Raw genomic sequence first — 18,515 nt, 5'->3', positions numbered from 1 at the left:
TCAAATGCTACAAGGAAGAAGCAAATAGGAGTGAACAGAATGAGCATGTAAAAAGAGATGCTGACAGGCTGTAGTAAAATACTGAATGTTATGACTTGGGGCACACTCAGTACATCACATTGCTTCATTTAGAATTATTTACTACTCGGGTAAAACAAGGTCCTTGCGTGCCAAACGGGCTGGCTGATTAAGACCGTTTGAATGCTATGCTGCTGGCTGCCTGACTCAATCCTGCTTAAAAATATCTGAGATTGTCAAACAAGACTAAATATGAATACATGATCCAAGTCTGCATTTGCTGCCACAGCTGTTCCTCTGGGTGTACAGGGGGAAAAAATAGCTAAATGGAGGTTTTTTTCAAAGGCATCATCCCATTTATCATATTATTCCAACCACCACAGACTTACCCAGGAGGCGGCCGACCTTGGAGACAGAGGCATAATTCCTGCCTGAGTAGCCTTTCCACTGTTTGTGAAGGCGAGGTGGGCACAGACACGATACAGAGCAGAAAGGCTAACATGGGTCTCTCTGCATGGTGCAGGATAGAAGACAGGACAGAGTGACCCATTGTCCAGGTTTTATTTTAGAGTCTTGGCACTTGTGCTAGCAAAAAGCTTTCCCAGTTCAGAAGGCTTTCACCTAATTCTAGCCACAATTACCAAAATAACCTTTATGCCTCAGCTTTTCCTCCCCAGCAGAGTTGGCTAAATAAACACAAACATGCCTTGAGGTACAAAATACTGATTCACCAAAAAAAAAAAAAAAAAAAAAAAAAAGTGAAAAATAACAGAATACTAAATGTTAGGTTTCATGTGGAAAAATGGGAAGGAAAAAAAAAATGTGGACAGTTTGTCATTCTTATTACTTACTTACCCTCCTCCCCAAACAAAATATATATGATTCTGAATAATGTCTACTTAAACCGCAAGATAAAAGCGACTAAATACCAAAAACTAAAAAGCAATGTTTGTCTTCATCAGCTACTTCAACATTCACTCAAAACTACAGCTCATTTTAATTATACCCATAAATACAACTACTGGTATTTATGCATCAAAATCCTCTAGGAAAAGGAAGACTTCCAATGGATTAATGCTCTGATCCAGAAATTAAGTCTTCAACTCTCCAGGTCTCCTCCCCCTTCCCTGGACCACAAGAAATCTTTCCTTCCTCTGAACTGCCAATCAGCCCCTGGGAGCAGGCCCACTCCTTTGCATGAATTCTATGGGCCTGATTCCATGCTATCTTGTGTTACCTTTTATGTATACCACATCTTTCCAAACAGAATCTCAGATTCTTGTCAGCTGGGATAAATCATCCTACTAAACTCGGTGTTCACCTCTCACACCTCCACACCATGCAGTGTTTATCAACTGACGGACTCGATCACAGGATACAATGAGTCATTTAGATTCCTAAAAGCACTCTCTGGGTAAAGCACAGAATAGAGGGTACAGGCCAGAAGTGAACAATACAGTTCTCCAGAAGTACAGGGAGAAGTCATTCAGCCCAGATAAACTAGCTAGAACACTGATTCTCAATAGTCCTCACCAGCTTTTTCCAATGCAAATCCCTAAACCAGGTCTAACAAAACCACTGAGTATCCCAGAGGCTAGGAAATTCTCAAATTTCAGAATACAGGGGCGAATCATCTAGAGCACTTACTTGATAAAAGTCTGGCCACACTCCTAGCAACAGATTCACCAGGTCCAGGGTCCAGAGACAGAATCTGTATTTTCACCCAGAACTCCTGGAGATTCAGATAAAGAGGGTCTTAAGGCCGCCTCTGAGAAACACTGAGGCATTTAACTAAATTGGTTCTCAGCCCTGAGTGCATTATCAGAATCACCTGGGTCCATCATCACTTACGATTCCAAAAAGCCTGGGCAAGTAGTCTTTTAACTACCTCAGGTGAATCTGATATGCAGCTAAGTTAAGAACCACTGTTGATGATGCCCTGGCCATTTTATTGTAGTATCTGACAATTACTCATAGCTCCCATTCACAATTTACCTCCATAATAAAGCTATTTCTGTTCTTAGATTGAAGGAGAGTCGACACTTAAAGGCTGCGGTCTCTGAGGGCTTTGTTAGGACTGCCTGAAGTAGCAATGTAACAAGGGAACGCGTTCTGTTGTTTAGTTGAAGATGATGAAAAGAGGGAGGGAAAGAAGTGAGAAAAAGATGAAAAGGGGCATTGTCTGAATCTAATTTAACTGCCTCCTTCCCATTTTTAAAGAAAGTCAATGCTTTATGCAATCCCTCTACCTGTAATACAAGTACACTTTTCAAAAGTAACCCTTAAAAAAGAGCTTAAACTAGGAAACAGAGTGAAAAATATATTCTAAAAAGAGCTCAAAACATGTTTATCTTATTCAGAGGCCCTGTAGAAAAAGAGCTTAAGGATTTAACAATAATGAGTTGTCAAATGATCGATGAAAAACTATGACATTTATAATCTTTCAACTTCTTAAAAAAAAACACAACAGAACTTACACACTAAAATTGGTATTATCCCCTTAAAGTATTCATCATATGAAGCATGCATATACATTCTTCCAGTATTGCCACTGGATTAATGTTTTGAAGCTCTTTCTTAGAATTATGAATATTTCTCATAACTCAATGTTTTGAAAAAATCTTGCAGAACCAATGCTATTTCTATGAATTATAAAAATTCAAGACTGGAAACTGGTGTAAAATATACTCTGCTTCAGCTGAATCTCACTGTAAAGATGATATGTTATGGCAAGTTTGGTTCTATTTCCATGTCCTAAAGCAATCCTCACAGACCCCCATTCGAGTTTAGGGTGAAAACCAAGAGAGCTTTTGCTGAGGGGTGATCCAGATTATTCTAATAGATGCTTGAATTTTGAACTAGACAAAAATCATTCTCTGTATTTAAGCCATTATTCCATGGATTTCATTGAAGATGAGAAAGGTTAGACTTTAAAGACATCCTTTTGACCTAAAATTACTGTTTACAATCCCTGTCAGGAACTGTTTAGGTTTTGTTAGGTTCTTATATGAGTAGCTCCTAGATCCAATTCTAACTTACATGAGTTTTCCTGGAGATAAAAATGCAGATGCTGGGATCCTCTTCTGCATATTCTGATTGCACAGTCCTTGGGTCAGGTGGAAATATGCAATTTTAACAAAGATTCTTATGTGGGCAGTCCTAGAGTCCACCGGGAGAAACAGTGCTCTAAGTACAGGTAGAAAGACCATGATCCAAAGTCTAAATCTCTAGGTAAAAAGAATTGTTGCTCTCACTATACCTCAAGGCCCCTTTTCCTGCGGTCTCATGATCAGCAGGGCATTCTGATTTGCTAAATTTGGTCATGTTTTTCTCCATCCTTCCTTTTAAACCTACATATGTGGTTTTGCCCACAGCATTTCGAACACCTCCAGGAGGAGACGGTAGCTTGTCATCTCTTGGACATGATTCTTCCCTCTGTTATACCTGTGATAACATCCCAGTATCTGACATGCAGAGAATGCACAGTAAGTTTCTAGATTGTCGAACTTAATATAGAAGCTGCAATGTGCTTCTTTTAAAGAATATAAAATGCATTATAAATATTGAACCTTATAATTCCATGGAGGCCTGTCATGTCTGACTTATTCCTTGCCAGTCACTAACTTTATTCACATAATTCAAGAAATCTGCACCTCTAGGCTGGATAATAGGCTGCAGACCCGACATCCTATCCTGTTACACAACGGTATCCATATAATAAGTGCTCCCACAAATCAAAAAGTCAGAAAAATGGGTGCTCTCCTCCTGTATCCAGTTTCTCTCTTAAGTTACAATGGAAGGGATGAAAGCAACAGTCACAAGGGCAAAGCCTAAGGGATCACCCTATTCATTCATTTATTCACTTATCCAATTATTTAAGCAATTAATATTTAATGGACCCTGATTATTTGTTCCAGGCTATGTGGTAGAAAGTAAGGAGACAAAAGTGAATGAGAGGCACTGTCCTTGCCCACTATGCTCTCGTAATCCAGTGGGGAAGAGAGGTATCACAAAAATAAGCCCAATATGGTATGACACCCAACACTGGCAACCTCAGCAAGGGCGGAGAGAGTCTGGAAGTGGGAAGGGCAAGTTGTTGACTTTTCCTTTACTTGCCTCCATGACTTTTTATAATGATCAAATATTGCTTTTATAATTTAAAAAAAAAAATCACAAAGTGAAATAAACTTGGAACCACAATGGGTAAAGGCAATTATTAAAGCGTCTTAGAAGGAGGGAACATTATGTCTGTGGTCCTCAACGTTTAACATGGAATAACCAGGCTTAAAACGTCCAGAGTCCACTCTGGTCCCAATCATAGCTGATGACCAGACTCCAGAAAAAGGATATTGGTGACTGGTTACCATCGCCTTCTGCCTTTTGCGTCTGCTTCAGTATGACAGCAGCGATGCCTGGAAGGCTCATTCCTATACCAGACACTGATTAAACATATATTCATTATGACCAGAGAGTTATGAAATTCCTCCATTAATTATATCACAGTTAGCTTTCCAGGACATATACCACCGTTATCATAACAGCTCACATCCCATAGAACTGGCAGATCCAGCAGGAAACGGTGATTGCTGCTGTTTCCTCCAGGAAGTGGTGATTGCTGATGTTTTTCAAGCATTCCTCTGATCTCTCAAAGAGAGTCAAGGGAACAGCATAAAACAACAAGCAGTGTGTGCTGTAAACCACTTCTGACATTGCGTTTGCTGTCACAGATGACCTCTCACGTGCCAAATCCAATGGAAACTTTTCAGTCGTATTTACTGACCATTCCGCCCCATTGCACACTGTAGTCCTCCTGGATGTGCTTTCCCTGCTTCTGGTTCCATGGTCAGGCCCTCGTGATTCTTCTGTTTCTCTAACTGTTCCTTCCCAGTCTCTCTCAGGTTTCTTTTCATCAGTCTTAACAGTGCTTCTCCCCAAGTTCCTGCCTTTCTACAGCCTGAAGAGTTTTATCTATGACAACTTCATTCATCAATCTGCAAGCTTTAATTTCAGGCCATGGGATCAATAAAGCCTCTATGATATTTAACATCACAACACTGCTCTGCCATTCCCTTGCAATACCAGTCAACACTCTGACAAATCCTCCTGCTTTTCCTCTCTGAATCTTAGAAGGGACGTTTTTCCTCTGTTTTCCCTTAAATGATGGTATGTTGCATACTAACTTACCCTTCCAACTTCATGTGATCTCATTCATACCCGTAGCTTAACATTCACCGATATATGGATTACTCCAAAAACTTTATCTCCTGATAAATTTCTCCCCTAAGCCTTGGATCCTAATATTCAGCTACCTACTGAACATCTCCATTTAGATATCCCCAAAGCATCTTACCTTCCGCATGTCTACAAATAAACTCATCTTTCCTTCTCAGACCTGATCCTGTCTTCAGTGTCTCTATCTCCTGTGGTGGTAGGTGGGAGTTTATCCCAGACCCAGACCTCTCACTCGCCCTCTCCCCATCCGGCAAGCTTCCCACTTGTCACCCTCATGCCTCGTCCAGAATCTCCTTTTCTCCTGCTCCCCTCTCTAGTCCTTCCACCCTCAACGTGGCTGGCTGGCCTACAGCATGCTGCTCTCAATCAGCTCCATGCTCTCTGCTAGTGCCACAATCATATGTGAGCCACTCCCCTGCTGGAAACCCTTTCATGGCTCCCCACAGCTTTCAAGAACACATTCCTTAGATGAGCACATAGGCCCTTCATGATCTCACTGCCATCTACCTCTCTAGCTTCATCTCCCGCCACACACTCCAGTAATATCTTGTATTCCCCAAGTTCATCGCACTATTTAAAACCTTCAGATACACAGTCATGCTATTTCAACTTTCCAGAAATGTCCTCCCTGCATGTCTTTGTCTCTACCTGTTCCTTGTCCCTCAGGGCTTTAGTAAATGTCATCTTTCCCAGGAAGCCTTCTAAATACTCCTCCTTTCCCCCAAAATATCAAGATATATTCACCCCACCTCCGAGCCTTCTCCAGGCATACTTCTGAGACCGGACTTTCCACACTACTGTGTCATCACAGATGAATTTGGTCCTTCTACCCTTGTACCCTAAATTCCTTGAGAGCCATCACTAAACTGACTTCCTATCTCTGGTTCATAGCATGGAACTCGAATACCTGGTGCTGGTTAAATATTCAAGAAATGAATACGACTCATTCTAAAACCTGTCCCTGTTCCTGTGTCCCTTATCTCAATGAAATACACATTCTAGCCAAGACTTCACTAGTGCTTTGCTATGCTTTTCATAATGACATATGCTGCCTTCATTTAGAACATTTCTTTTAACTTATTTCTTCCCATTTGGCTCCCAAAGAAGGTCAGAAAAGTTGCTAGCATAGCAAAGAGGGCAGTAGGAAAGGGTTCTCCAGAAGACCAAAGTATCTGCTCAGAAAATGCCAGTGACTTACCAGGAGGAGACCTCATTGCCATGGTCTAATTGGTCATTAGCCAATCAGTCCATGACAAATGCCAAAGGCAGGGACCCTGATATAGTAGGAGCTGTCTTTTCTAATTACCAACATGCAAAGCCCCCAGAGAGAGCTAAAATACGTGGGAGTGGGGAGGCATGGAGCAAGTGAGAAATTCTTGGAGCAAAGGTGTTCCTTGCGATTATGATGGCACATTCCCAAGGCATCTGATTCAACTTACGGCTAACTTCAAAGTGGCCTAGGTCCCTGCCATGCTGTGTCCTGTCAGTTCCCAGCCAGTTAGACCATGATGAAGGCAGCACTGTCCGTATAGATGAGGAAGTGAGGAATGCCAATGAGCCACTCAGTTCCCTTAGGTGCTTCCCGCCTCTGATTAGTTTAGGCCTCTACAGAGAGATCTCAGGTGTTTCCCCCTAGGCTCCTCCGGTGTGTCCCCCTGGCTCAGGCTGCCTTTTGTTTTGGACATGTGTCAAGTCATTGGCATTTGGTCCTCACACGTTTGTCTAATTTGCTCAGACCCACTTGTTCATCTTGACTGACCACTCATCAGCCTTGCTGAATGGAAGAAGGCCTATTCTTTAACACTTTACAGCACTAACAAACAAAGCCTGAACAACAAAGTTAAATACTTCAAGACATTAACTATTGCTGTGTAAAGGTAATTTCACCAAGCACCTTCACAAACAAAATATATGTTAGGTAAATACAGAACTGTTTCACAGTACCTTAAGAGCAGCTGAGCATTTATGCTGGGTCTGCTTCTGCCCACATTCTTTCCCAATGTACCTCTGTAACTACATGGCCTCTCCAATTATGCCTCTCCAATTTATTTCAGCACAAGAATCCTAAACCAGGTAGAGATTTCTAAACTACTTACTCACCTCCTTCTTCACTCTGTCTGGTTGACTTTTAACTATCATGTCCTTCTGGGAATTCCCGTCTTTCTGGTTATCTTATATCAATCTTACCTTTGAAACCTATAGCTTCCTGTTGGTGTTAAAGTTATAGATCAGTTAGTGTATTCTTCAGAAAGACAAAAAGGTAAAAGTTATTGATTAATCTGCCTTTTAAAAAAACAAGTATTTAACAATAATGGTATGGGAAATGTTTACAACCTATATTAAGTAAAGAAAAGCTATACCTACGTGTTGTATATTTCCAATTTTGTGAAACAGTTAGGGAAAAGTAAAAAAGATACATGAAATACACAAAACATCAATGATGTTTATTTTTAGGTAGGATATAAAATTTTTAAATTAGGGAAACAAAATTGTGATTTTTGGAGTCTAACATACCTGGGATCAAATAAGGGCTGTACTACTCACTAGCCATGAAACCATAGACAAAGTTTTGAACCCAAGACTGGGTTTTCTCATCTGTAAAAGAGTAGAAGTTTACTTCTTGGAGATGGTGTAAGGATTAAATAAAATAATACACATGAAGCTTAGCCTCATAGGTGGTACAGAGTTAAGCATCCAATAAATATTCTGATGATAAAAATTTACATAGTTTTCTTGGTATTTCAACAATGTTTCTTTATATTTCACTATTATTAATTCTTGACAATGAACATGTGCTTTAAAACATAAAAGCATGAAATCAATGACCCTAATAATTCATTTCTCTACTCTTCTTAAGGTGCTCTTCTTACTCTTCTCAAGATAGATCAAATGTAATTCGCTTTGTCTACAGCAAGGAAAAAAGGAAACTTGCTAAATTGGATGCAAAGACGTTGTTCAGAGAGAGAAATTTGCTGGCTGCTCCAGACAGGCCCTCACGGGTAAGATGAACCTCAGTGGATTAACCAGGTCAGAGTCACCAAGTTGCCAAGTCAGTGACAGTTAGCTCAGAGGAGATAAGGCTATGAAAATATGCACATACTAAGAATATTGACATGGGACCGACCAAATGATCAATCTGAATGACAATGGAACTGGGTGCTGATGTCAACAGGTCAGCACATCACTTCTTTTCAATGTCCATATCAAGAATGAACTGCCCAACGACAGACAGTGCTTGGTGAATATTCATACCCAGAGAAAAGAACATGAAATAACCTTAACCATGAGCAATTAGAGAATACAAAGTCATCTCACTAAAAAAAGGCTAACACCTGTTTCCAAGGGCCTGGGACTTTCATGGTGCCTAATCTCTTCACTTTTCTTTTGAAGGTAAAACTCCACACAGCCTTATTTTTGGCTTTCCTTATTCTACAATTCTGTCAATGCACCAATCTTTTGCCAAAATAGCACAACAATTACCTCAGAAGTATTATATCAGAGCTTACTGAGAAAGCCCTACTATCTTTCACTAGATGACAATCCATTTCTAACCATATAAAGTTTAAAAGCCACCTCTTCGGGATGAGGCCACTTCTACAGGTGGTACAATTCATCCCCAATGTAGATTTCCATGCATTTTAATGTCTTAAGATGACTTTTTCCTGTTTTTATCTCCAAATTCAGAGAGTACCTAGCCATAATATTGTAGACATCCTTTCTCTAACACAGACTGAAACTACCTTTATCATTTTCAACATGCTCCAAAAATAATTAAAAGTGCCACTCCTCTGAGTTTCTTATTCAGTTCTACCATGGACTTAGAAATATGATTTTGAGACATATTGCAACTTCTTCAAGCCTAAGTTTCCTCATTAGTCATCCTGAGATGCTTCTACCCATCGCACCAGATTAGTATGTAGATTAAATAAAATAGAGACGTGAAGAAACAGCACAATGCCTGGTGCATGGTACAAAATGTCTAGACATCTCTTCAGGTAGAAACCTTCCTCACCTATATCACTCCATCCTTCAAATCTGCTTGTGTCCTCACCTCTGCTCTATATTGTTACTCTCACGGTCCTAGTTCAGATCTTTATGACCCAAAATGAAAGATGATGATAGAATTAATTATGGCAGCTGTTCACTATGTACAAGGCACTGTTCTTTTAAGGATCACAATAACTCTATGCAGTAGGTACTATTATAATTTCTATTTTACAGATGGCACACGGAGATTAAGTAACTTGTCCAAGATAGTGATTCCTACCTTGAAAACCTTTAGTAATCCTATATTGTCTAGAGCAAGTCCTTAGACAACCATTCCTCAAACACAAAACTTTCATTTTCAAAACATACTTTAAACCAAGTTCTAAAAATTCAAAATAAAAAATATCATGCATAATTATATAGGTTTTATGATAACTATTAGCACATCAGTGTTTTCAAACATGTTATTCTATGTCTGGTATACACATTTTTGTGCAGATGTGGGAAGAAAGGCTATTCTGTCCTCTTTGGGCATGCATCTGGATTTCCTATAAATATGTCACTCGCTGGAAGGTTGTGACAGTGCAACAGAATCGTGTGCGTGTGTGTGTGTGCGTGTGTGTGTGTGTGTGTGTTTATTAGGCCTGTGTGTGACTGGTGCAATAAAGTCACACAACTCCAGCATTCAATTAAATGCCAATGTGGCAGATGATGCTAGTGCTTTACCAATAGCCAGGTTTCTCTTCATGTACAAATACTTAACTGCATTTCCCAGCTCCTTTCAGTTAATTTGAGGACATAAAATTGGCCAATAGAGCATGGATGGAAATGGTGTTCACCACGTGACATGGCCCAAAAAAACTGCCCATACACAGTTCCCTGTTTTCTCCCTCTCCCGCCTTGGAGTCCACTAGTTGAACAAAGACGTAAACATTACAACAAGGAAGAAGCCTGACTACAGAGAAGAGCCTCCCATTTCCCACCTTCCCAGTCTATGTTCCTTTCCCCCACCACACATGCACACATACATGCACACATACATACACACAGACACACAGACACACACACACACACAGACTATAAGCTGAACAGAAATAAAGTTCCTCATTGTGTGAGCCCTTCAGATTCTGACATTTTTTAAAACAATACTTAGTCTCTCTTGACTAATGCACAGAGCTTAGCATTTCACCTGGCAGAGCAAATCCTTTACAACACAGTAGCAGTCAGCTGTGCAACAACAACAACAAAGAATCCCATGACAAGTCATACAGTTGTAGTTCTTATGGTTATGTACTGGACGCTTCTTTAATTTTTGATGAATCCTAAAATTTTCAGTGAATATCTAATAGACAAGCACTGAGGTATTTGCACTTTTGAATTGTCTACTCTGTAAATCTATTACAAACATTTGAAAAAAAAATTTCAATAATGATGGCATGTAGCTAAGGAATCCACTCATTAACTCCCTCTGAATTTGCAGCTAAAGTATGAGACTTTTTAAATATTTCTTGATTTCAACTTCAAACCCAAAGTGCCCCATTCCTCCTTCAAACCTCTTTCAAAATGGGTAGATACTGTCACCTCTCTGAATGCCTCGAGAACTCTATTACATAACAGTAAAGCAGGCATTAATGTGCAGTTCCTTACACATGACTGTTGTGCCTACAGATTTACCTCCTCAAGGGATAGAAGAATTCACCAAAGAGCCTTACACAAATATAGTAATTGCTCGATAAATTTTGCTTGAAGTAAAAAATATTAATAATTCTAGGCTATAGTTGATAACCATAAGCATTTAAAAAAAAATAAAGGGCCGGGTCCAAGTCTTTTTGAACTGAAAAAGAATTCACGATCATAATTAGTTATTAGCTTTGAGCAAGTATGTTAGATAGAGCATTTATTCGACTCTTATAAAGCTAATTCAAAAATCAAATCATTTCTACATATAATCTTCAAGTTGCAGTTCTTAGTGCCTCTCCTCACTCACTCTTTCCTTCTCAGCTACCTCATCCCTTTCTAAGATGTGTCTTTTCCAAATTAAAGAGCTCAGAGCACTGTCTGCAGTCATGGCAGTATGTTGCTGTCACCATCCTAATAAAGAGATGCCATCCAGCCTTCAGCTGCCTGGAGGCTCAGCATCACTTGGCTCAAGCCAGATTCACATGACAAAATAGGTGACCTCAAAATCAAAATGAGGCAATATGGCCACTCATTCTCAATCACTTTCAGAGTTGGAAACTGTCAAACCAATACCTACATAAACTGCCTAATTAAAAAGCGAGCAGAAATAGTCATTCTGCATGCTGGGGTTTTGTTTATTTCAGAAGAAGCCACTGCAATTATTTTTGCTTCTCTAACTTAGCTTTTTTTTTTTTTGTAAATTCACAATTGTTTTGGAAAATTTAGCATCTAACACAAAGTACCGCATGCAAAGACTGATTGAATGGAGTGAGGAGAGAGAAAGGAAGATAAGGAGCTACTTAAAATAGACAAAGCATTCAGAAAACCTGGGACTAACCAAAGAGCTTGTTGACCTAAAAAATGTATTCAGAGGTGTTGTTCTAAACTCAGAGGTTATCATCTCTATTATAAACCTGCAAATTAACAAGAAAAAAAGGCAGGAGAGAAAGAAAGTTATATAAACCTACAACTTATTCAGAACAGCCACAATTTTTTTGATAAAAGAAAATTAACCACATTAACATAAAAAATGTAACAATAGTTTACTCTTTTATACTTTCTGAAATTGCTATCTGAGGCAGATTTTGAGTCACATAAGATTTTCAGTATCCTGGTAGTATACCTAAGTGGGCATTAAACAATGTTTGGTTGCTTCTAAAAACCAATCCACTCTAAAAAGTGAAACTTCCAGTCTGAAGATAAGCAAAATAATACACCGAAAGAGTTCAAAATAATCTGAAAGAGTTCCAAAAACATTTTGAGCAAAAACATTGTTGTAAGAATTTCTATTCTGATTTACTAATTTATAACATGAAATCATGATTTTTCAGGTTTATTTGCTAAAATCACATTGATATTTAACAGTCCAAAACATATTTGTAAAATTTATTCCAACATGTTCAGTGTTTAAAAATGGTTTCTATATATCTTCACATTTAAACACTGCTCCCTGAAAAAAAATGGTCTGTAGCATGGAAAGGTAACTAGAAAACATCACAGAAGCCCACTTCCTTTCTACCTCCACTTTAAAAATAATTAATATTATCTGGAATTAAATGTGAGAAGGCAGATGTATTTTTTGTTTATTAATCCCACTTTCTGACAAAAAGAAAGCTAAAAGTTTAAAGAGAGAGAGAGAGAGAGAGAGAGAGAGAGAGAGAGAGAGAGAGAGCGAGCGCGAGCGAGCTCATAATAGGACAGTGACAGTAGTTGCAAAGGTAAGAAAGCAAACTCTGGCTTGCAAACTGTCTAGCTCTCCAACCACAAGGTAGAGTGGGACAGTGGGGCTTCCCTTCACTGGATGTCCCCTACAGTATGTTAACAGCCACAAACTCACCTACTACAATATTAAGTCCAGATACAGGAGCAGTATGCTAAACAGATCACTAAATTTAGAACCAAAGAAGGAAGACTTCTAGGCACACTGGATTTATTGCTTGCCAAAAGAGCTTTTCTTCAGTACATAACTCAGAAACACAAAGACTTGATGGGCTATACGAGGTCATTTCAGCAGGCTTCAAAATCACCCTTCGATTTCATTAAACAACCCAGAGTTACAGACCACAGACACTGATCAGCATCTCGTGGTTGGACAGAGACAACTAACTCAGGCCTTTAATCAAAGTCTAGCCTCTAGACTTTGTAGGACGATGACTTCACTGGTAGGTCATTCATCCACTTACTCTGAGGTGTTGTCCTAGTGCTAGTGATGATTTGTACTAAAACTATGTTTTAGTTTCTTGTTAACTCAAGTTTGCAAAGTAATTAGCCAGGGTGTACAGCCATGTTTTTCTGTACGCAACACTACTTGCCCTGTAAGTGAAATAAACTCGACCTCGCTGGCATGGTAGGCTAATAGTAATCAGTGGCTCTGTAACTTCAGCCATCCAGTTCCATCTTCACAATTTTTACCATACTGGTATAGCACATATATTCTATATTATTTAGCTCATTCTTTTAAATCATCTTTTTAAATCTGGGTAAGATTTATTTTTTAAAAAAACGATTTTCTTTAAATCATGAACATGAATAAGAGTTACCACCCCTAGATACAGAAGATAAATGTAACAATAAATACAATATAGTATTATTAAATTTTATAGAAGGCAATCCAAAAGGAATATTTTTGGATAACTTTCTCACCACGATTCAGTATTAAAAACCGCTATTTTACAGTACTGCTTAAAATCGTCTCTAGCAGTACCGGTGCTGTATGCCTTACACTTTGGGAAAAACTGAACTAAATGGATGACATAGTACTGTGATGTAAGTCGAATTACAACATAGACTATAAAATTCAAATTACTAACCCTTTGGGCAGATTCATGATGCGCTACGAAAGTCTGCCCTAGATTCTTGGATAACAAAATAGTACTATAGGGTAATAACTCTTCTCACATATCCAGAATAATTTTCCTCGAACAGGTAAGAATCAGTGAGCAGAAAACAAACATAAAATTCAGGCACTGACGCATATGCATTCCACCACAGAAAGCTGCTTTAGAACTTAATTCAAAGCCTAGAGGCCTTTTTAGACATTTTAACAGCATATTCAGATACCAACCTCATATACTCCATCCTCTTTTCTACGTTCAGGAGAAACACTTAGTTTCTTTTATCTCATCTATATTTTTTAACTATTTTCCTGACTGAAAAAAAAATCCACCAAGTTAGAACATGAGAAATCTGCCACTTTCCTTGCCTCCCACTGATTTGTAAGGAAGCAGGGCTCTGTCCTGTTCCTTCACAAAGCAAGACCCAGCACTGGGAGTAGGGGTGCTATCCAAAGTTAGCTAAGTGGTGAGTGGCAGGCCCCAGAGTCCTCTCTGCTGAGCACATCTAGCCATCCCGGGCACAAAACCATACAAACTGCGCTCATCCCAAGCATCTACTTTTACTTCAGAAAAAGTCCCCACAATCTATATATAGCCCATAAGCAATGCCGTCTTTCTTCCTAAGTTCTCTCTTCTTTTTTCTAACACAACACACAATTCCCCTGACTTTGTGCCTGAAATATCAGAAAACGAAGCCACAAAAGTCAGGGTTTGGGAGTCTTGGCAGTTCCTAGTGGCCTAGGAAATGAGCCTATATAAACTTTTCTCCTCCTCCTCTACAGATTTTTTTGGAGTGAAACACAAAACTTGTCTTTTTACCCTCACTTGAGCCAGGGGAACATCAGGAAAGGTCTAATTTTGCTCTTGGAATCAAAGCCAACTTGAGCTTAAGTCAGCTCCAGTATATTACCCTGTAACCAGGAGTATCCTGAAGGCTTCCCACCTTCACATGGTAAGATGCGGGGGAGCCAGAAGCTGAGTGCATGTGAGCTACACAAAGCTGCTGGAGGAACATTAGAAGTGGACTTGTCGTGTCTAAGGTCTTGCTTACTCAGTGTGCCCAGTGGAACAGCAGGATCGGCAACCCCTGGAGATTCTCGGCAATGCGGAATCTCAAGCCCCACTCCAGATCTACTGCATCAGAATCTGCATTGCCACAATATCCTTTGGTAATTCATTGCATGTTTAAGTTTGACAAGTACTGACTCAATGAACTTGAGTGGTCTGATACCAACATCCTGTCTTCCTCCTTCGTGGTTAAGCAATGATCTTCAGAAAATCAGGAATGAAAGAAGTGAATAAAGGTCCTACAATGGCAATTGCCAGTCCTGGCTATCACCCTGCTAATAAAGTCCAGGGACCAGGCAGGAACTCAAAGAAACAAGCTCTGATCACGGATCGAGCAGCCTCAGCTGGGGCAAGTAAAGACGAGAGGCTCATACAGACCTTCAGCCCCAAACCCCAAACCCTTACCAATGCCTGCATCCACATAAAGTAGGGATTCTCACATTCTCAGGCTGCAGACTTTGTGACTTTTATTTACCTACTCAGTTGCCTAGGAAATTCACATTAATGTGATTTTTATCTGGAAAAAAAAAAAAAAATGAGCGAGGTAGCACAATGAGATTTGCCTGACCTGGAAATAGCCCGAGACCCATCCATGTGCCTAGTGCTTACAGTAAATGGTGACCTTGTTCTGCTCTGTCATCTGCAGTTTTTTCCACAGCCTCACAAAAAGCCTTGAACCCTGCCATCCTCCATGCTGTCCACCGTCCCCTACACCACACACACACACACACACACACACACACACACGGGCACACAAACACCTTCATGATACTGAGCCAGAGCAAGAGTCTGCCAGTAGTGGAAAGGGGTGGTTAACTCCCCCTCAGTATTTGTAAAACAGCCTGATAGAGAAGGTGAAAGATCTGAAGAATCCACCACAAAACTCCATCCACGTGCAGAAGGAAAAGCTGAAAATGAGGACAGGGGAAAAAAAGAGGAAGAGGAGGCTACGTACCCTAAGGAGAGGATACTTTTTTACGTCCTGACACTAACTTCAGAAAGGCTTAGCTTCGTTTATCAACATGCTGGAAGGTATAAATGGACACATGTGAGGAGGTGTGGAGCCCTTCTTCCTCACTATGAATGTTTAAAAATAAAAAGTTCATGTGGCAACTGGTAAAACAGGCAGCTGACAATGCCGGCTTTCTACAGAGCATCACATCCCAATCGAGTTAATAATGGGACTGGGAACTTTCCAGCTGTTTTCTCTGCTTTCAAATAATTAAAGCAAATACCTCCCTTTCTCAAGGATTTCTAGACCCCTGCTCATTTTCCTTTCTAATGCCAATTTCAAAACTGCCATTTTATTTCTTCAGATTGTATGAGTTCAGTGACCATTTCACTCTACTTCCTTGCAGAGTTAATAGCCAGCCACCCTTTACAACTGAGATAATTGCTAAAACAAGAAAGAGCAGTTCCAGTTATGTATACATCTCAGATAAGGTAGTACAAGAGATAGCCTCAGAAGCAATTCCAGCCTCAAACACCTGCTCCATCTACACGCTCCAGGGTAAGATAAGCTGCTCATCAAGAGGTCTGTGCTGAGGAGTAGAGCCATGCTTTATACAGCCTGCCACCCCTGTCCCGGGGGAGCCAGTCTTTAGGGTATCTAGTGACCTGTAGCTTATGGCTTATGGTTGGCTTAAAAAGATGAGCTGGGTCAACCAATCCTGAGAAATCTGTCACTGGCAAACAGATGCCACAGCAGGTGCAGAAGCCAAAAGTTGTATGGAGAGAGACCACAACAAACTGGTTCTAGAGAGGCCAGTTTCAAGAGAGCAGGTCAGCAGAGAGAGAACAGAGCACCCACAAACAAAAGCAGGCACACCACTAACAGACAGAGGCCATAAAACCCCTAAGACAATGTCAGATGTGAGCTCCCTGCCAACGCTTTTGGAACGTCAGTTCCACTCCCGTCCTTATAATCAACTCTCCTTTACCCAAGCAGATCTGGGGCCCCTGCAACCAAACAAGCCGCTGTAAAACATGCCTCCCAAAATATTTTTTTTACACTTTTCCAGTACCTTCAAGTAAGGAATAATTCTCATGAAAAATAAAAGTCAACCCTATGTCAAAAACATACAGCTTGGCCTAACAACAGTTTCCAATTTATAGGACCTGATAGATGACAGCAATTTAAAAGCTGTTAAACGTGGGGGGTAAAATAATTTTTGTTTCATCACATTTTCAATCAAGTACTGGTTATCACTGCTGCCTTATAACAATGACACACACACACAAAAACCCTGTATCTGGGCCTTGGAGTTTCTGCAGAAGACATGAGACTGAGGTTCACTGAGAAGAAGCTTAGAGATTTCTGTAGGAAAGCAAAAACAAAACACAAAACAAAACAGGTATGTAATATGAGAAAAAGAAAAAGATTACCATTTTTATAAATAATTCAGAGTATACTGAGGGCTCTCCTGAGGAAATTATACCAGAGTCCTTGCAAGAACTGAATACTATCACTAAAGACAGGACCACTGGGAGCTGCAATTTAACTTAATTAATCAAATATGTGATAACAAACGGGGACCAACCCATTCTGGCAGTGCTTAAGGGTTACGAAACATGAGGTTAAACTAGGGTGTTCGTTTAAAAGTGAAAGGTTAAATGGGACACAAATATCCTATTAGGATGTTCAATACAAAATAGAGCAACTTTACAGTGAAATCTGAAAATCAAAATGAACTCAAAAAACCACTACAAACTCCAGTGGGCAGACCCACGAGTGACCTAATAAGAGACAAACTGGCAGAAGATTCTTAACAGCAAACAGGTCTGTTCACTGCAGGAAGACAGATTCTCATGGGAGCATACCAGGCAACTAAGCCACAGAAGAAGAAACCCTCCCTTCCTTAGGATGGTTTCCCCTCACCTCAGCAGCCCCCCGATTACTAAACAAATGACCACTAGCCCTAAATGTGAGTAAAATGAGGGGCTAGACTACTTAATTTTCCAAATAATTCTCTAACTCAGTCAGCCTGAATCTACTTTGAGATGGTTATCATTTAAAAACTGTTATGAAAAGTTTTTGGTAAATACCTGTAAGTTAACTAAAATATTCAACAATGGCATTAATTTCATTCCAAAACTTATATACAACTTTCCTATAACCATCAGGAAAAGCACTTCTGATAACGTTTAGCCAGTTATGTTTATTAAAAATCGCCCCCAGCATCAAAAGAGACAAATGGACAATTCAAGTGGAATCTTTTTCTTACCATTTCGGGACACATCAAGTTCCACCAGCTGCATGAAGTTTGCTATTTCTGGAGGGAGCCGCTGAATTTCATTATCACTAAGTCCAAGCTTTCGTAATTTGACCAGCTGGAAAAATTGCTGAAATACAAAACAGTTTCACATAGGTCTCACATATATTTGCAAAGTAAACTTGTCCAATATTAAATCTAAAACAATGTCTTTTAAAAATTAATGAGAATTGCATCAATATATTTCCTGATTTTGATACTGTACTAGTTATACAAAGATGTTAACACTGGGATAAACCAAGTACAAAAGACATCTCTGTTCTATTTTTACAACTCTCTTGTTAATCTATAATTATCTCAAAACTAAACGTTTTAAAAATGAATAAGTGACTTAGGGAAAATAATTAAGTATTCCTTTAAGCTATCCAATAGGTGGTCACATTTTCTATTAATGAAAATTGATGTTAAATCTGCAATGTTAAAT

At 39.6% G+C, this 18,515-nt stretch overlaps 1 protein-coding gene across 1 annotated transcript in view; it reads right to left on the bottom strand.

Moving 5' to 3' along the window:
* LRRC1 (leucine rich repeat containing 1) overlaps window positions 1-18,515 on the bottom strand; it is a 115,852-nt gene that overhangs the window by 54,641 nt on the left and 42,696 nt on the right. The window contains exon 2 of the mRNA XM_016153878.2: window positions 18,044-18,161. Coding sequence (XP_016009364.1) covers window positions 18,044-18,161 — 118 coding nt within the window. The remainder of the gene's footprint in view (window positions 1-18,043; window positions 18,162-18,515) is intronic.

Source organism: Rousettus aegyptiacus, unplaced genomic scaffold (assembly GCF_014176215.1).
Source record: "Rousettus aegyptiacus isolate mRouAeg1 unplaced genomic scaffold, mRouAeg1.p scaffold_m13_p_1, whole genome shotgun sequence".
NCBI lineage: Eukaryota > Metazoa > Chordata > Mammalia > Chiroptera > Pteropodidae > Rousettus > Rousettus aegyptiacus.
The sequence above is the reverse complement of the archived record's forward strand: the minus strand, read 5'-3'. Positions and strand labels throughout refer to the sequence as shown.